This window comes from Poecilia formosa, unplaced genomic scaffold (genome assembly GCF_000485575.1).
Source record: "Poecilia formosa unplaced genomic scaffold, Poecilia_formosa-5.1.2 Scaffold335, whole genome shotgun sequence".
NCBI classification, from domain to species: domain Eukaryota; kingdom Metazoa; phylum Chordata; class Actinopteri; order Cyprinodontiformes; family Poeciliidae; genus Poecilia; species Poecilia formosa.
Window position 1 is genome coordinate 62408 of NW_006800274.1, and position 20485 is coordinate 82892.

The 20485-nt window shown below is 39.3% G+C and overlaps 1 protein-coding gene across 3 annotated transcripts; it reads left to right on the forward strand.

Moving 5' to 3' along the window:
• The first annotated feature begins 739 nt into the window (after nt 1-739).
• On the forward strand, nt 740-19945 carry scn4ba (sodium channel, voltage-gated, type IV, beta a). 3 transcript variants are annotated; one of them, XR_001658849.1, is made up of 6 exons: nt 4187-5015; nt 11224-11387; nt 12696-12915; nt 12997-13126; nt 14215-15615; nt 15691-19945. XR_001658849.1 is itself a non-coding variant. In XM_007573587.2 (5 exons), exons 1-5 carry the CDS (start codon nt 1442-1444, stop codon nt 14306-14308), a joined length of 738 nt encoding a protein of 245 aa, XP_007573649.1. In that variant the 5' UTR covers nt 740-1441; the 3' UTR covers nt 14309-19945. The 3 variants fall into 3 exon arrangements, 2 of the variants coding, with proteins under 2 accessions (XP_007573649.1, XP_007573648.1); XM_007573587.2 differs by lacking the exon at nt 4187-5015 and adding an exon at nt 740-1571 and having other exon boundaries at nt 14215-19945; XM_007573586.2 differs by having other exon boundaries at nt 14215-19945.
• The last annotated feature ends 540 nt before the right edge of the window (nt 19946-20485 follow it).

A 20485-nucleotide genomic window follows, 5' to 3' on the forward strand; every position in this document is an offset into this window, starting at 1 on the left:
TTACATTTTCTTTTTCACAGCAAATGTTTCACATCGATTGTCAGTGATGAAAAAAAAAAGAAAATCTCTTTAACAAAGATGTGATTAGAAAGTCTCTTTCACTTTTGCCATGTTATTCAGATACATTTTAAGAATAGCTTTCGGTGATAATGGTGATTGTAGATCCATAGTGACAGAGTGATAAACTGATTACACTATGTAGATTTATATTTGTAAAATGAAATGAAATTCTTTCTGGTGTCATCTTGAACAGGGACTTCTTAGGCCAATTTGTGACAAAGGTAAAACATTAGATGAAGATCAAATGAAAACTGCATGCTGACATTGTCAGTGTCGTGCTGGTGTCTACCAATTATGAAAGTATATCATACAGCTGAAGAGAGAAAAGAGAAACTGGAGATAAAACTTGATTTATTGTTTGAGAAAATGCCAGGGGACAAAGTCAGAGCTTGCCAATGAATTGCCCTGCCAACACAGGAGTACAGTAGAAGTGTGAAATGGGAGAAGCATGCAGGTGTAGCCATGAGTTCAGGGTCCAGCTAAAATACTGGCGTGTTGTAAGGGAAAAGCACCCAGGTCACGTCCCACGGTGAGACCTGATTCAGCCTTACTCTGCAGGATGCGTACATGTGTGCCTCCATGTGGCAGCAGACGTCACCCCGTCACTCACACCGATTACTGTGTCCCCCTCCTTCTCTCTCTCTCCCTCTCTCTCTCTCTTGTTTTCTCCTCACCTCCATCTCTGCAGTAGCTATCTCTCTCTTTCCCTCTCTCTCTCTCTCTCTCTTGCTCATTTCTCTCTCTGCCGGCTTTCAGTGCACTTTCTGCTTTCCTACCCTCGCTGCTGGCTCTGCTCCAGCATCCCTCTGTGCCTCATGCGTGCTCTCCTCCACCCGTCCTGCAGCTTATGTTTTCCCCAGTGAGGTTTGCTGGCCAGGCTGCTTCTCTAGCTGTTGCTGCTGGAGCAGAGGGGGCTGCTTGATACTGCACTGTTAAGGCGCCGCTGCCGCTGCTCTGCCTCACGTCTCATCTCTGCCTGTTCCCTCACAGTGTGATTTCTTGGATTTTCAGCCTTCCCGAACAGCGGCAGAGGACAGAGAAGGAGGGAGGGGAACAGACAGAGTCTCCTCGTTCTACTGCTGCATTGTCCCGCCTGTCTTTTTCTTTTACCGGGCTGCTGGAGAACAACTGGACAGAGGAGAGCTCTTCTCTTCAGTGCTTCCCATCTCTGCTCATTCCTGGGACAGGGTGCAGGGGAGGAGGGAAGAAGGAGGGACTGCAAACTGGAGTCCAGACTCCTTCTCTTAGCTGCACAGCTCAGTGTCCCACCTTGTTCTAGAGGCACATAAGTCCAAAACAAAACCTGTTACTGGTTGACAAGAAGGCAGCTTGTCAAGGACATACACTGTGGGCTTACAGAGGAACAGACGGGACCACAGACATGCAGGCAGGCAGGCAGGCAGGTGGTGTCGGTGTCATGGCGTCAGTGGACAGCACCGGTTTGAGTGTCTCTGGTCGGCTGCGATCAGGGGATCTGCTCCACGCTGGTCTTATACTTGTGCTACTGCTTGGTGAGTTGGACCCTACTCCCCTCTAAACATTTAAGTGACATGGTGTTCTTCTTTTCTACACCTTTTTGCTAGAACATTGTTTCTCGTTCTCTGTATTAGTGGGTTCAGACCAAGTTACTCAACCAGTATGACTTCCCTTAATTGATTAAATCAAACTTGGCAGTCTGTCCTTAACCCCCATCACATTTATTCAGTTTGCTTTGGCCTTGATGAAAGTGGGTGGGAGGTTCACTTTTGTTGCAATGTATAATTCTTCATTATTCTGTTCTATGATGCTGTCAGAGATGATCAGGACAGCGAGATGAAGGAACATAAAAACTTTGAGTCTTATCTGAACTTATACATTTTGGAATTTAGTTGCTGAACTGTATTATCGACTGGCTAAATGTTTGTCTTTGCATGTCACAAGTGCTACCTGGTGAACATAAGAAAAGGGAAGCTAACTTTCAATACGCACCGAGTGGATGACTAAGTGCAATCATATCACTGGTAGTGACGTAGTGGTGCAGTGATGATCTGAGTTTCTGCTCATCCCCACCCTGATTTTGTTTTACATGTCCACCAGCGGCCCCTCATCCCTAAATTTGAGATTTGAGGCAGGACTTCTAGATCATGAAATGTCTGATGATGACCTCATGAGGTGGAAACAGCCCTTAAAGCTGGACTGGCACAGCTGTGAAAATAAGAAGTTAAACCATCTCAGAGTAGCTGTTCATTTGTTTATGAAGTTTTCTTAATTTTGCTGTTCTTGGGTTTAACAAAAAAATCCCTCTCACTTCACAGAGACATCAAGCCTTCTCAGTTTTTGAAAATGTTTCATTAACATTACATCCCTATGCTCTGCTGTCCCACAGCATGTTCTGTTTATTGCAGTATGAACATAATTTATTCACGTAAGNAAATTTTACCCAAACTCTAATGTTTGGCTGTGATGTTTGTAACGTGCCAGTTCGATGCTACGATCCTACCAGAAAGTGCCTGCGTCGTAAACAACTGCCCTCCACTGCGAAGACAGAAATACCGAGCCAAACGAGGCAGCTGCGAATGTAAATTCAATATTCGGAAGTGTGGCCAATATCGACTCAACAGCTTCATTCACTTCCTCTGGTGCCATTTCTAAAACTACGAGCAGAGAGAGGAGAGAATCAATGACATCATTCACGATGTTTCCTTCTGTTCACTGATTGGGCTGGTACTGGAGGAAATAGATGGTATTACAAGGAAAGAACAATATATTGAAATACTGAAGCCGAATCTGAAGACATCAGCCCGGAAGTTAATGGTAGGGCAGAAACGGTCGGCCAAATACACCGACTATAAACACACTGTCAAATGAGTTACCCAATTCTGTCAAAAGAAATAGATTGCAATCCAAGCCAACTATGAGAATCTTGTGAAAGGATACCCCAAACATACAGCTTGCCAAATAGTAAGACTTTCCAAATTTGAAGAAAAGGATATTTAAAAAAAAAATTCTGATTATTCCAACATCTAGAAAACAGAAATAAGTTCAGTATTCCCAACTTACCTAAAGCAGGAAAAGTTTAGCCTGATTCAGTGTTAAGCAATGAGGAAAAAAAGGCTTTGCGTCTGCTTTGACAGTTCATGTACGTTCCTGTATTTGCTTCAGGTTTTCCTTCATCTGGTGAGTAAACCGTCTTGCCAACGTCCAGTTAAATTTTTACTTTTGATTCAAACTTGCTTTGAATTCACTAAGTTGCTCGTGCCGTGGACAGATAGTAAATGACAAGGTTTAGCTTCATCGGCCGACTTACATGAGTGATTCTGGAAGGTTAAGGACATTAGATCTTTCTTGTGGCCAATTCTGAAGATCTGAGGCGAAAGTAAGGCAGTGTAAATCTGAACACATACGCTTACATTTTCTTTTTCACAGCAAATGTTTCACATCGATTGTCAGTGATGAAAAAAAAAAGAAAATCTCTTTAACAAAGATGTGATTAGAAAGTCTCTTTCACTTTTGCCATGTTATTCAGATACATTTTAAGAATAGCTTTCGGTGATAATGGTGATTGTAGATCCATAGTGACAGAGTGATAAACTGATTACACTATGTAGATTTATATTTGTAAAATGAAATGAAATTCTTTCTGGTGTCATCTTGAACAGGGACTTCTTAGGCCAATTTGTGACAAAGGTAAAACATTAGAGAAGATCAAATGAAAACTGCATGCTGACATTGTCAGTGTCGTGCTGGTGTCTACCAATTATGAAAGTATATCATACAGCTGAAGAGAGAAAAGAGAAACTGGAGATAAAACTTGATTTATTGTTTGAGAAAATGCCAGGGGACAAAGTCAGAGCTTGCCAATGAATTGCCCTGCCAACACAGGAGTACAGTAGAAGTGTGAAATGGGAGAAGCATGCAGGTGTAGCCATGAGTTCAGGGTCCAGCTAAAATACTGGCGTGTTGTAAGGGAAAAGCACCCAGGTCACGTCCCACGGTGAGACCTGATTCAGCCTTACTCTGCAGGATGCGTACATGTGTGCCTCCATGTGGCAGCAGACGTCACCCCGTCACTCACACCGATTACTGTGTCCCCCTCCTTCTCTCTCTCTCCCTCTCTCTCTCTCTTGTTTTCTCCTCACCTCCATCTCTGCAGTAGCTATCTCTCTCTTTCCCTCTCTCTCTCTCTCTCTCTTGCTCATTTCTCTCTCTGCCGGCTTTCAGTGCACTTTCTGCTTTCCTACCCTCGCTGCTGGCTCTGCTCCAGCATCCCTCTGTGCCTCATGCGTGCTCTCCTCCACCCGTCCTGCAGCTTATGTTTTCCCCAGTGAGGTTTGCTGGCCAGGCTGCTTCTCTAGCTGTTGCTGCTGGAGCAGAGGGGGCTGCTTGATACTGCACTGTTAAGGCGCCGCTGCCGCTGCTCTGCCTCACGTCTCATCTCTGCCTGTTCCCTCACAGTGTGATTTCTTGGATTTCTAGCCTTCCCGAACAGCGGCAGAGGACAGAGAAGGAGGGAGGGGAACAGACAGAGTCTCCTCGTTCTACTGCTGCATTGTCCCGCCTGTCTTTTTCTTTTACCGGGCTGCTGGAGAACAACTGGACAGAGGAGAGCTCTTCTCTTCAGTGCTTCCCATCTCTGCTCATTCCTGGGACAGGGTGCAGGGGAGGAGGGAAGAAGGAGGGACTGCAAACTGGAGTCCAGACTCCTTCTCTTAGCTGCACAGCTCAGTGTCCCACCTTGTTCTAGAGGCACATAAGTCCAAAACAAAACCTGTTACTGGTTGACAAGAAGGCAGCTTGTCAAGGACATACACTGTGGGCTTACAGAGGAACAGACGGGACCACAGACATGCAGGCAGGCAGGCAGGCAGGTGGTGTCGGTGTCATGGCGTCAGTGGACAGCACCGGTTTGAGTGTCTCTGGTCGGCTGCGATCAGGGGATCTGCTCCACGCTGGTCTTATACTTGTGCTACTGCTTGGTGAGTTGGACCCTACTCCCCTCTAAACATTTAAGTGACATGGTGTTCTTCTTTTCTACACCTTTTTGCTAGAACATTGTTTCTCGTTCTCTGTATTAGTGGGTTCAGACCAAGTTACTCAACCAGTATGACTTCCCTTAATTGATTAAATCAAACTTGGCAGTCTGTCCTTAACCCCCATCACATTTATTCAGTTTGCTTTGGCCTTGATGAAAGTGGGTGGGAGGTTCACTTTTGTTGCAATGTATAATTCTTCATTATTCTGTTCTATGATGCTGTCAGAGATGATCAGGACAGCGAGATGAAGGAACATAAAAACTTTGAGTCTTATCTGAACTTATACATTTTGGAATTTAGTTGCTGAACTGTATTATCGACTGGCTAAATGTTTGTCTTTGCATGTCACAAGTGCTACCTGGTGAACATAAGAAAAGGGAAGCTAACTTTCAATACGCACCGAGTGGATGACTAAGTGCAATCATATCACTGGTAGTGACGTAGTGGTGCAGTGATGATCTGAGTTTCTGCTCATCCCCACCCTGATTTTGTTTTACATGTCCACCAGCGGCCCCTCATCCCTAAATTTGAGATTTGAGGCAGGACTTCTAGATCATGAAATGTCTGATGATGACCTCATGAGGTGGAAACAGCCCTTAAAGCTGGACTGGCACAGCTGTGAAAATAAGAAGTTAAACCATCTCAGAGTAGCTGTTCATTTGTTTATGAAGTTTTCTTAATTTTGCTGTTCTTGGGTTTAACAAAAAAATCCCTCTCACTTCACAGAGACATCAAGCCTTCTCAGTTTTTGAAAATGTTTCATTAACATTACATCCCTATGCTCTGCTGTCCCACAGCATGTTCTGTTTATTGCAGTATGAACATAATTTATTCACGTAAGGGTTCTCTCTCTCTCTCTCTCTTTTTTTTAAACGAAGTTTCAGTGTTGCTATTTGGACTTGTACCTTTCTGGCTTTGGTCACATCTGAGAAAGTTGGGTGTGAAACGGGACTGACTACTGTGGAATGTTCTGTAGCAACCAGGTGTCAGACCCAAGCAGAAGGACGTTTTATACCTAATCTGTCAACCTCCAATTCGATGTCATTTTCTGAATTGTACTCAGAAATGTGTGTGAAATATATGGAAGTGTGTGCATAGTTTGGTTAAAAGATACTTTCACCATCCAACCATCCACTCATATTTTCCACTTATCTGAGATCAGGTCAGGTCCCCAGCAACACAGTCTGACTTACTCTGTTATCCCAAGACGTTCCCAGGTGAGAAGGAATACATATCTCGTCTGGTGTCTGTCCCACAGCATCCTCTTCCTGGGATAACCTCACAAGGAAGGCGTCCTGATCACAAGCCTTAAACACTTCAACTGATTATTTTCAATGGGAAGGAGCTGTGGTTCTACCTTGAGCTCCTTTCAGTCAATCAAACTTCCTTTCCCTATCGCTTGGACCCTTTTTCTCAGACATGTTCACACTTGTCCTATATTTTTTATTGCTTTACCTATTTATTTATTACTTTTTACTGTGTAATGCAAATAACAGAGGAGTTACTGCAATAATCAAATATTTTTTAGTTTTTCCGGTAACACTTTATATGAAGGGGGTTGAATAAGACTGACATGACACTGTCATAAACATGACATAACACCTGTCATGAACATGAATAAGCCTTCATGAATATTTATGACTGTTGTCATAAAGCGTCATTTGGTAAATTATGACACTTTTAATACAAAGTTGACATTATTCAAAACGTCTTTGTTATGACAACTTGACATTAACCAAGAAATCATTACTGTTTAAACTTTACCTTTAATAACATAAAGTTACCTAATTTTTAAAGTGCAATCAGTAATACTTTTATAACAAATTTATGTCAGTAATGATTTCTTGGTTCATGACAGGTGTTATGTCATGTTTATGAAAGTGTCATGACAGTCTTATTCAACTCCCTTCAAATAAAGTGTTACCATTTTTCCTAACTAAGCAAATCTCATTTTCTGAAATGGGATAGGAAATGTCAGTGAGTCTTAGATTGTCTTAATTAGACTGTGTTATTGTTGTTCAGTAATATTTTGTCAAACTGTGACAAGATTTTATCAACACTTTGCACATTTAAGAAAAAAACTATTCAGTTGATGAAGTTCAAGTATTTGTCTCTATAAACCTAAGTTTTTTTTTACTTTTTTACAAAAATAGATTGTAAATAAAATATTCCAAATGTTTTTGGAGGAAAATAGGTTACATTACCGGAATGAGCAGCTACTCCATCTATGAGCAGCTCGACATGCACAGTAAATGTGATCTACTGCACATGGCGGTGATCGTTTGTGCAGATATAACATTACCCTCTCGTAGTGTGTTGATGCGATGAGTAAATGTGAACTTACCCTGCCCAACACCAGTAGCTCCAATTAAGCGAGTTACTTAGCTGCTGGTGTAATGATTTCGCCCTGTCAGTCATTCACTTTGGTGAACTTCCACCACCCATAACAATTCAGTCTTCCCTCACACTCTACCACCTCCATGGCCTTTTATTCTCTGTTTGTTTAAATTTTTTCTTGTCTTTCCAACATTCCTACCACTTCTGCCTTTTCTCTCCCTCTCATAGAGGTAATAGTGTCCTCAGCCAGTTCTCTATGGGTTCACTCAGAAATACATTAACCCTTAAGTCTTTGGCCTACTTGAGGAAAAAAAAAAAAAAAAAAAACCCTCACCTTGATATTAAGTGAAGGACACATGCACATACACACAGTCAGCTGCATTTCCTCCCACCAGTGATTCACATATTGATGTTTCCCAACTGGGACAAGTAGATACTTGATAGCGGGGCTAAAAATATCAAACATACCAGGGTATTACAAATGTGCACAACTGTGAATATATGTACTGCCTGTTCACACACATGCAAGTACGATCAGACGTACTGTACTAATGATGCAAGTCTAAAGGTGATATCAGCACAGACTTAGGAGAGTGCGGCAAAGAGAAAGGGAACAAGGAGATAAATGATAGTGGAGAGCTCTCAAGCAACAGGGGCATGAAATCTATTTCTGAAGAGGTGGCACGCTTTTCACATATGTAAACGATAATGCTTCCACTTGATGATAAGGAAGAACTTATGTAAGACTTAAAAATGAGACTTTTGCTTGGTTTCTGATAGGTTTTGCCTAAAAAAAATAAACATTGTTTTTATGAAGCATTTTGACTTCAAATCTGCTCCCAAGTCCCAAACAATTACTCCGAATAGAGAATTGCTTTCAGCGCATGTTTTAAAAGTGAGATCAAGTGCTAGCTAAAGGTTTTTTTAATAATCTGAAATTACTGGCTTTACCTTCTCAGTATAATTTCCACCTTTTTGTTCGTAAATATTAATTTTAAAATCCTTATTTTGCGATATTCACAGGTATTGTTTCTTAGGCTACATGCCACAAAGTCATATTTTGCACAATGTAAACGGGTATTTTGTAATAATAAAACTCTCAGTGTGGTTTCAAACAAACAATAGGCAACACACACTATACTGAAGGTAAAGTAATTATATATTGACAAAATAGTTTTTAGTAGTAACATTCATAAGTTACACAGATTCCATTCATGTATAGAAGAGGAATCCCAAAGATCAATACCAATATGATCATTTAAAACATGCTATGCAAGTGTATGCACAGGATGAAAAGACATCCAGACGACATGTTCTCTAAACATGTCCAAGTGCAATGTGATCCTGGACAGTTCAGTGTCGAGGACAGCATTTATAAATAGATCCATGAGAGTAGGAGAGACATCAGAGAAACAGTCTGTCATACAAAACCAACATAACATATCTAGCAAGACTTGAATGCCAACTGAGTTCTCCCAGCGCTTTTGGAAATTGGAGGAAAAAAAAATAAATAGAAAAAGAAAAGCTAAACACCACTGTACCATAGGACATCAGCATAAATTTGTTTGTAGTTAATTCCTATTTGGGGGATTCTGATTACACATTTTTATGTCACTCCTTCTGCAAGTTAGCATTACAGACACACCTTGACCACTGCCATTGTGCTGAGAAGTCATGCTGTATTGAGGTCATTCAAAATTTCTGTGTCAAGGAATTTTTGAATGAAGTGATCAGTTCATTCACTGCTTAACAAAGGGGTTGTACATTTAAAAAAACCCAGGTAAATGTTATTGTTGAACATTCATCCATCTATTTTCTTACACCCTTGTCCCTAGTGGGGTTGGGAGAGGTGCCGGTGCCTATCTCCAGCTGTTAACAGGGGAGAGGCGGGGTACAATCTAATATTCAGGTGAACAAAATAAAATCTCACTAAACAACACAAAGTAGCCAATAATACAAAAACAAGTAAGACAATTTAATTTAAATTAAACAAAAACATGAGGAATTAATCAGTGTTAATCTTGGACTCAGTTTTTTCCCCCACCTTCCCAACTAGATTCATCACTGGAATTCACCAGGGTCCCACTATCCTCAGATCATTCTTACCCCATGGAGATTTTCATTCTAGACATTCACCACTTGTACTAGAAAATATGTTTGATTCCCTTTGTCAGAGTCAGAGCTGCCCTAACAAGAACCTGTTTTTAATTCCTTCTATTCACAGCTATCCCAGCAGGAACTCTACCGATTCAAGTTTTGTGCACTTTCTACAGGTGTTTCTTATAAACAAGTTGTGTTGCCATCTATCCAATCGATACTTATCTAATGAATACAATCCACATTACGTACAAGTAATAAATCCTGTGGCTCCCTGCCAGCGGCTGTGCCCAGTATACAGAAGCTACAGTCCTCAAGGCAGCCGTCCTGCGTAAATGTCCCAGAGACCTTTGCTGTGTGTCTTCCTCTCTTCTCTCTCGACTGTCAATAAAGGCTTCTAGTGCTGAAAAAAAATGCATAGATACAGAATCATGGAAGGGACACAAATTACAGAAGAAATTTGCAAGAAGTAGATACAGTAGTGTAACAGTTTTGAGGGTGTTGGGCTTCTGGAACTGGTAAGGCGAGACTGATAAATTTGCACAGATGAATAAGGAAATGGTGTACCTACTGTGTTGAGGGATTTTGTAGACTTAGGGAAGATGCTACAACCCATACATGTCATATTAAAATTTGTTCACAGGGGAAAAGGTTTGTACCACATGAGACATTTTCCTTTTCTTTTTTTTTTTTTCTTTTCATTTTTGGCCTCCATTTAATGCAGTGGCTGTCTTTAGTGTAGAAACCTCTCTTAAAATGCCAGCCAACACCTAGCAAAGCATTTCAACAAGGCTTTTTCTGCACATGAGGTTATTTCCAGCAATAGCCCGGCCGCTGCTCCTTCCAGGAAGGTGTCACAGCAGAACTTACAGCAGGCCAGGTGTGAGTTCTCTGAAAAGAAGAAACCAAAACCAGAGAGAGAGAACATCAGGTTTAAGGGTCAACCACTGCAGACAATGCATAATGGAGGATAGCAGGTGAAAGTAGCAGTGTGAAAAAAGGTGGTCAGTATTCCCTGCAGCAATCCACGTCGACAGCAGCATAAGTGGATTCCACGTTCTCTGCTCTCCGTAGGCAAGCTCTTTGAAGTTTCCACCGTTATGGGAGAGGATGTTTGGATTTTGTGATTTCATTGCAGCCGTTGAACAAGCTCACATTAAGGGTGTTAAACAAACAACACATCTTCACAGTAAGCTGCAAACGTATCTTCTTGTGTGTGGTTTTCACTTCTAAGGGTGTATTTTGATTTTCTCTTTGAATTTAATCGCATTATTATCTCATGTCTTTTTGTCTTTATTTTATGACTGTTAATTTAATTCTTGTTTAGTTTGTCACTGTGCAAAGCACTTTTGGGATGTACGTTTTTCAGAAGTGTGAAATATTATGACATGTTTTATTATTATTATTATTATTATTATTATTATTATTATTTAAAACTAATCATGTAATATTACCGTACTTTGAGGACTTCTAGGAATAAAAAGTTTCTGGTGGGTTGGTTGCCAGATCCTGTTTAGTATTAGTTTTAGATGAAGCAGTGTAAGTTGTGAAAAAATGTGAATCTGTCTAAAACATTTTAAAATGTAGTACACAATGTGGTGTTTTTATGCTCCAATAGCGAGTCATACTTCCTTTTTTTTATGGTTAAGTTTAATATTAATCAAACTCTATCTTTAGGTATTTTTCTCTGAATGTTGTGTTTCTGTTTGTCGTTCAGGTGCTTGGAGAGTTGGTGGATTGGAGGTTTCCACGGGTAAAGTTTCCTCAATAGAAGCAATGAATGGCTCCACAGTTCTGTTGCCCTGCACTTACTCATCTTGCATTGGCATCAAAAACCTCTACTTCAACTGGAAATACAATGACAATGGGACTTTTTTAAAGGTATGACAAAAGATTATGTGTACGTACAACCACTCAAAGTAAAAACTGCTTTTAAACTGAGACAGAACTGCAACTATGTGAAAGTTGATTGGATTTTTTACTGCCTTTTACCACTTCTCTATGTTGTTTCTGCCTTACAACTAAATTTAGAACTGAACTTGGCTTTGACTAGACCAGGCCTTTAAAACATAGTACTCTGTTTTGTTTTTTTTCTTTGCCTTCAAAAATACGGATATATTTACTACCATCAATAATCCTTTCAATTTTAACCTCATGTTCTAGATCTCAGTTATGTAACAATCACCACAACCCGACATGTCAAAATAAAATTATTTTACTTGGGGAATTGATTTGTGCCACATGAGTTATTGTCCTTTTTTTTTTAACTTTGAGCTCTGTTTATTGCAGTGTCTGTCTTGAAGGCACCTTTCTAAAATGACAGGCAATAAGTAGTAAATCATTTCAAACCCCCCTTTTTTTTGCATGTAATGGGACATTTATTCTGTACAAATCATCTGAAGAGCAATCTATTTGCTCAATCTCATTGCTCAAGTCCAAACCTCCTTAAAGCAGAAGTGTAAAGTTCAGCCTATGTTGTACTTGTATTTTTACATGTTGTGTCATTTGCTGAAGACAGAATTTGCAGACAGATTACAACAAATCAGAAGGATGTCATTGTACAAAAATGTTAATTTGCTGAACGTGGCACAATGCAAACGGAAAATAAATTACAAAAAAAAAACAGTAACCCCCTCAACAACAGACAAAGACATGATTACTTATTTTGTCATCACAGGGACACACACACATAGTAGTTTTGATATTTGAGAAAACATAGTGTTTTTATACAGAAAATAAAATTATTGTTTTTTAAAGTTATGGTTCCACTTTTGTCCGTTTTGCGGTGTGAGAGTCAAGCCCCAGCCTGCAACATGTTCAAGTCTTTCTAAAAGAACATTGTGATCGACTGTGTCAAAAGCAACACTGAGATCTAACAAGTAGTTTTTATCTTTTCTCTTCCAACAAATGTATTTGTTTGTCATTGATTTGCACACGATAATTGTCATTTTATGCAAGGGGAATATTTTGAAACGGTTTACCATGCCCTTTATGTTACATCACAAAACCAGGCATTTTAAAATACCTTTTTCTACTTCTAAGTACTTCTTTTATTAACCAGAATTAATGTTTCAGTTTTAAGTTGTAATATGCAAGAAACAATGCCAAGAAAACATTATTTTTTTAGAGTACTTGGAAATAAAGTGGATAACCTATGCTTTCTGTCTAAGTAGATGTTTGTGTGTACAGCTGTGTGAAGCAGAGATTCCCACGGAGAAAGTGGAGCCAAAGGTCCATGTTTTCCACGAACGTGTTGAGTTTGTTGGCTCCTCAAAGACAAACAACATCTCCATCTTGTTGTGGAACATAACTTTTGAGGATGAAGGGGAATACACCTGTTTTGCCAGAAACCCAAAGGAGAAGAACCGCAACCACAGTGCTATCTTCACGCTTATCGTGGTCGACCAAAGTAGGTGACTCATGTAGTGCCGTGCGTACACCTGGAGCACGTAAATAAAGTTAATGCCATTCTTTCTCTTGCTCTTTACAGTGAAGGAGGTCGACAACACATTGACAGTCATAATTGTCTCAGTTCTGGGTGGAGTCATTGGTTTAGTTATCCTCATCATGGTGATAAAGGCAGTGGTCCTTCATGTTCTACACAAGGGTAATGAGAAGACGTGAGTATGATACCAACTAGAGTACAGTACTTTGCAAAACTACACTTTTTTGCATGTTATCAGATTACTACGTCATACTTGAGTTTTCAGTTTATTTTCTTGTGGTTTTATGTCTTGTCAACATAAAGTAGCACCTAAGTAGAAGAAGGAAGAAGAAAGATATAAAGTTTTCAAAGGTATTGTGCATATAGTCAGCACCTGAGCCAATCCTTTGTAGTTCCACTGTTTAATTATAGTTGCAAGTCTTTTGAGGTATGTCTCTGCCGGCTTTGCACATGTAGATTTCTTTTTAGAAATACCTCAAACACAGTGAAATAACTCCAACCATCCATCGGTTGTCCTCTGCTGATCTGGGGCCAGATCACGGCGGCAGCAGCCTAATCAGAGAACGGCTGCTGCCTCTCATCCTAAGCATCAGCCTGGGAATCCCGAGGCGTTCCCCGACCAGCTGAGAAATATAGTTCCTCCATCATGTTCTGGGTCTTCTTCCCTCAGGCAGCTGCCTAATAGTTTCCATACACATGGATTGGCTGCTCCTTCGCTACACCATGCATCGCCCCAAATGGGCCGCTCTAACACCTACAATAGTTTTTAACTATCCATTGTGGCTTCAGCGGAGTGTCTTTTGTCGTTGTCTGCTGGTAGGTGAACCCATGTTGTCCCAGTTCCAAGTGTTTCGGAGTGCTAAGCAAGCTTTATGTCAGGATCTTGGGTCGTTTGAGTTGGTTTGGGTTTTGTAATTCTGTGTTGCTTTGATTAGATCAGCCGTGTTTCTGTTTTAATTGGGTTCGGTCCTGTCCAGGTGATTCTGGTTTTATTAGGTGTCTTTCTTGTGTAGTCCTTTCTTTGTTTACTTTTATGTTTCTTATGTTTAGTCATTCTTTATTCTTAGATTAAATTCATAGTCCCCAGTGTGCCTTCCCTCACTCCCCTGTGTCACTTCCTCTTCTCTCTCTCCCTTCACACCTGCAACCCATTAGCCCATCGTTAATTTATTCTATCTCTACCTTCCTAGTCGTTGTTTTCAAAGAATAGAGCCTTAATCTCATGCTAGTCTTTTAACCTTTGCTTCTTTCTCTCTTCTGTAGTAAAGAGTGCCTGGTGAGCTCCTCAGGGAACGACAATACAGAAAATGGACTTTCAGGAGCCAAAGCTGACAACAAAGCTACACCAAAGGCTTAAGTGTAATGTAATGATTGTATGTTTGTAAATATGTTAGAGGATTATACATGCTGAAAGAAAAAAAGCTCTTATCAACGGACTGTTTTATCCTACTAGAATCTAAATAATGCAACTTCTGAATATCTATTTTAAATTATGCTTGAGATCTGGGAAGTGTAGACTGTGCAAGAAGCTGGATCACTCTGTATCTATTGTGAAAGCCCAGCAGGCGCACAGTGTGCTGCCTGTTCTACGACTCTCATCTGTATGTTACTGAACCCAAAGCTTCAGAGGTTTTAGTTACGTCTGTCTGTAATTGTAGAACTGCCCATTCAATTATCGTCATTTATATTACCACATTATAGCCACAGACATGGATTAAACTGTTCAGTTTGAATTTACACCATTTAATTTAAATTCATACTTGAATCCAGACAAAACTAACCAACAGATTAAACACTGCTGGTGTTTAATCTACAAGTCATAAATAAAAGTAAACATTTCTCAATCATCAGCAAACATAATAAATGAAACGATACATGTACATTACTGCCATAGGTGTTGTTAGCATTAACAACTTGATATTTTGCTACTGACTGAGAGTTTGAAACCATAACTTACTGTGCCAGTGAGTAATGAGGCAACTGCACATTTCTCCTCGGTTTTTCAGGTTTACAACCAGGGGCGGGCGAGATCCACATTGATTTGCTTCACTAATGCCAGTGGAAGATTGACAGTACAGTACATCTGGCTAATCACTGTGGACAGCTTTTCTTGTGGGACAGAATGATCCAGTTGAGCACAGGTTTGAAGGTTTTGGTTCGGATAAACACTGGTGCCTGTTCTGCTTTTGCTCCCTCTGCTGATGGGAGGATAAAACTCATCAACATCCTAAAACTCCCCAAACCCTCCAAGACAATCCTGAGAGTACCATGCTCCCTATAGAGACGAACGACTTTAATCCTGCTGCTTCTAATACTCAATGCAATTTTAGCATGTGCGCATTTTGTACATTCTCACATGAGCGTATGCTGCACCATTACACACCAACAATAGTTTGTGTCTCATTTAGCATTTCCAAAGCCGGCTTAATTGCTGAAATAAACACTTTACACCAATTTAGGGTTATTTAAATTGCGACCCACCTCCACCCCATTTCTGTAAAACATCAGCCTATTGGAGGAGTGTAAGATGTTGTTATTTTGGTTAGTTGATCTACATGAAACTAGTCTGGATTCCAGCTTTAACCCTCAAAGAAAACCTAAGCAAAACATCTTTAAAATACATTGCACAGCACAAATTATTATTGAAATTCCAGCAAAAAGAAAGTCACTGAAAAACAATCTAAAAACTATCGAGTCATACAGTTAAAACATAGATACTGTTCCCGTTTCCTAGAGAAGCTATATAAATTTTTTTATGTTCTGAAAGGAATTTATCATCATACCACAAGGCCTGTGGGTGGTTTACTAAGAAAAAATAACATTATATTTGGAGTTAACACATTAACACAGGGAAGATAGTATCTGGTGTCCATGAGAGTTTGTGGTACCTCGTGTGCACCAGATAGGGGAGCCCCAGCAGAAGCTTCTTAAAGAGACAGAAGCCAATTTTGAGGTGTCAGATTGTAAAGTCAAATTTCTTATAAGACATGTTTGATATATACAACATTTTTATAACAACTGAAGGTAACACGTTTACTTGATTGTGCTATAAAATGTTACTATATGCCTGGAGAGTACATAATAAAACATAATAATAACAGAATAGAGGAAATTTGGGCTGCAACTGTCACCTTAAATACTAAATTATTTTTGTACAGTTTCACTGATTGGAGTAAATGTAAATAAGCATAAGCACAGGCGAGTGAGTTGGAGAAGAAAGCAATTACACTTTTCAGTTTTGCAAGTTTTGCTTTAGTTTTTTTATTATCCAGCTTGAAAATTGTTTTATTTTTATAAATAATTTTGGTAGAGTGACATGTAATGTATAAATATAGTACGAACGCAATAACCAAAGTACATGATGCACTTTCTGTATATTATTTAAAACAGCAGAGGTGGCTCCACTGTAGGCTACATCAAAACTTGGCATTTGTTTGACAAAAGTCTTTTAGTAGAATGGCTGTACTCTCTTTGGTCTAAGCTAGTTTACTGGGTGTGAAATTTTAGTCATTCAATGTTTACAGTATTTACACAAAAATTTGAAACACGGTCTAATCACCTTTATTAATAACAGAAATCAACAAGTGCAGTGTATCCTCTTCTAAAAGATGATACAACATATTGGTTATTAAGGTTTATTTTCTTTACAATTTGATTTTGATAGACACAAATAAGCAAAAATATCGAATAACTATTTTTCATATTTTATACCAGTTCCACATTAGTTATTCAGCTAGTTATGTTATATCTTAGTTTGGCTTTCTGCTTTGGTAGCGACCCCGAAGTACGCTGCCCAGGACTTGGAAAGTGAGTGATAGGCGTCACTACTTTTGTTCCTGGAAACAGAAATTATACAGTTAGCCATATTTTTTCTTTCATGTAGGCCACAGAAAAATGTAGAAACTTTATTTTAGCCAGCTGACTGTCAGTGCACAGCAACAGAAGGGAGAATGGCAGCGCTGTGATGCTTTATGCACCATAAAGCCATTTTAAGGACCCCAAACCATAAGAACAGTGTGATGGATAATTTTAGCGATTATGAAACTGTCACTTCTTAAAAAACTGGATATAGTTTGATATTCATAAACAGCCCGTGCTTAACATGCAGCGTCTAGCATAGTCCACATGTCAGAGTAGTCAGTAAGTTTCATTGGTCAGGTACTTTAAAGTTTGGTCACTGAACATCACAAGAAGTTTCCTTTTAGGTTGTAATTATTATGTAATTAGTATCCAGTAAAATTGTACAATTTTAGCAACTTTTGATGCTAAGTAGTTTGAAAAGTAAAGAACACAGAAATGCAAAAATGCATGTTGGAGCATGTCTTCGTGAAGTAACATTGACAAATTCCTATGAAACTGTACAGTCAATGAAATCTCCATTTCCCCCATTTCAAGGTAACCATAGCAAAACATTGTGTTAAAAGCACTTAGGAAACCAGAGAATCTATTTATTTATTTACTTATTTATTTTAGATTTACAGCATGAGGTCACGTCTGTGCAGCAGGCAGACTTGACCCGCTGAACACACATTCAAAACCTCAGTAAGTGAAAGTCACACGCATACAGAAATCCATCCACACAGAGACTAACATGCTCCTAGCCACTTTAATACCACGAGATTGTAGACCGGCCTTTCAAAGAAAAAAAAAAAAAAATCACGCACTTTACTAAAGCAAAATGCAATTTTGTACAAAGTTATAAATGGTGTTTCTGATTTTTTTTTTCCCACATTGTATTATTTAATTTGATCATTTTGAATTCTTCATTTGTACCAGTTCCTTGCTCTCTTTTATGAGAGTGCCGCTCTTGCTTTCAATGGAAGCAATAAGGCAGACATCAGATTATGCAATAACCTATTGCAAGGCACTTTATAGATGTGTCTGGACAGCCAGGCAGCTCTGTCTGTCCTCGGCATATCTCATTGTACCAATGTGTATATCGATACCACACAAATGCATTTTGATCTAATGTTCTGGCATTAGCATCAAATAGCTTGATTGATTTGTGCTAGATAAAGGAAACTGCATTCCATTTACACTTAGCATTAAATTCACCGTGCAGATTTAACATCTGCAATTAGCCTCAAAGCCACAAAAAGTTATAAAAACCTCCTTATTGTTTCTTTAATGTGGAATTGGCATGAATTAAGATCTAATTGAACTGTGCTTCATGTACAGCTGCCAAGTAAATAACTTCAAAAGAACTGACGAAAATCCAACTGCATATGCTTACATACTTTAACGCCACACAAAGCAGCCGATCTCCTGCTCTTGATATTATAAACGGATCGCAATTATCTGTTTCACTTATCAGAAGCCCATGTTGCTGATGCAGTTAGCATTATTAATATCCAACTCAGTCTTGTAGTACGCCATTGACAAGATCCTATTTGGCAATGTGCAATGCTGTATATTAAGAGGACGTTTTGTTGCGAATGTCTTGAGGAGACAGATGTGTTCACTTGAATGCCATCTGGATAAATGTGTCTCTTACTTTCCTAAATTAGTTCAGGCAATCAGATTTCATTCAGCAACTGCATGCGACACAAATGCTTTCAAACTCATGAGACGCGACAGGGTTAAACAAAAATGGTTTAGATTATCCTCCATTTGGCAGTTTTAAGTGCAAACTGTCTATAGGTTGGAATTATTTTGCTTGGTGTAAATGGAAAGGAGAATGATTTATATTCCTAGAGCAGTGATTAGTTGGATGTAACCAAATACTGTGCAGAAATTGTGCGGTGTTGTATGTAACAGTGTCCTTAATATGCTCTAAAATGTGAATGTTATGGATGTAGGGATGCTCTACTGACACACATACTAACATCCAGGCACAATTGTAAAACCCTTCCTTTACAGATCCCTCAACAAAAAAAAAGGTGCATTTCTACATCCAATGTCTTCCTGCAGGCGAAAGCAATACTGGGTGGGGAGTCGATGTGTTTGTTAGTGTTAGTTTACCCGATATGTCTTACCCTCTCATTAGCATTATGGATACAGTACTTGTTTTCACAAAAAAAAAAAAAAAATACTGTTCTATTTTTTTGATTTTATTTAGGGTTTCTGCAAGTTAAGGATTCTTGCTTGTGCAAAATTTTGTTCTTGCAAAAAAAGAAGGGGAAAAACAAAGAGCATGTGAAAGCAGTAATGTGAGTACAAATTTAGAAAATAACTTAATTTCAGACTTGTAAACAATAATCTGGATTTTTTTTTTTTCTTTTACTTTTTAAGGATCAAAATTCAGAGTACTAAATTTGAAGCTTTTGTGATATGCAGAAACCATGTAATCTTCAACCTTCATTGTGTGTTTTCTCGAACGAAGACTATTGACTCCAGAAAACATGACCAAAATCTGCCTGTTAGCCTGGGCTTGTTTGCTTCATGTACACGATAATATTTAAGAGTGGTGCTCAGATTTAGCCAGACAAAATTACGCGCCTTGCTTTAAAATTAGTTGATTGTCAAAGAGCTGCCTTTATGTCTATGGACTTTGTAACAACCTCCATGCTAAAAGCAAAGTTGTTTTGTTTTTTCTCGTCCTGTTTTTGTATTCATGTTGGTACCTTGAGGTGTTTTCTCTTCTCCTCTGAGAAATATCCGCGCTGACCACAACATAGCTCTGTATGTCAGCGACCTCCTCATATTGGCTGCTGCAGTCCAGATAGTATTTGTTCAAAATTCCACCTCTGCAGCGGTGTAACAGAGCAGAGAGGGGAAAAAAAAGATCAAAAGATTGCCACCTAGTGGCAGAAAAATGCATAACATATCTCCCCTGAACGGCAAAGCCAGTGTAACATGCCAGATGCATCGAGTGTATCTCAATTTGCAAAATTAGGATTGCAGCATGTAAAAATGCGGTCATTTATAGTGCAAGCTGAAATATATGTTTAATTATCTATGTGGTAAGATCACTGACTACTTCCACTACAGTACACAGATATCCACAGTGTTGCATTTATTGATATTGCTTTGTGTAATAATACGAGTTGGAGCAGTTAAATTTTTTTGTAATAAATTAAAGGGATACTCATGTTTAATAAGTTTAAAAAAATGTCTAAGTTTACAGAAAATCCATTGAAAAATACAGACATCAGTTTCTGCAAATGGACAATTGGCAAACTGCTGCCATTTGACAGCTAAGAGTGAGAAATGAACATTTGTAGACACCCAGGGGTCACTGTAACGACTCAGTGTTATGACTTCTGAGTGACCACTATAGTTCCTTAGGGTTAGTATTGCTCTTACTGCCAGAGCAGCTGAAACTCGTACTGCCAGTCCAAGAGTCTCACGTCTGCTGTTGTTACACCACTATTCCTACAACACAACTCTGAAACTACATAGTCAAAAACCCACAGTAACATTGTCAGCTTCCGTATTGTGTTACAAGTATTGCTCAGAACAAACTGCTGCAGTATGAGCAGGTGAAAGTCCCACTGCCACGCCAAACGTCTAATTCCCTCTGCCTCCCACATTCCAGTCCAGAGCTGCAATGGTTTGTGAGTTAAAAAAGGAAAACTGCCAAATATTTTTTAAA

Bases quoted from the DNA above. Each gene is read 5' to 3' on its own strand.
- scn4ba (XM_007573587.2), top strand. From the start codon at position 1,442: ATGCAGGCAGGCAGGCAGGCAGGTGGTGTCGGTGTCATGGCGTCAGTG. The intron at 11,388-12,695 runs GTATGACAAAAG...TTGTGTGTACAG, and splicing joins ACAATGGGACTTTTTTAAAG to CTGTGTGAAGCAGAGATTCC. The intron at 12,916-12,996 runs GTAGGTGACTCA...TGCTCTTTACAG, and splicing joins GCTTATCGTGGTCGACCAAA to TGAAGGAGGTCGACAACACA.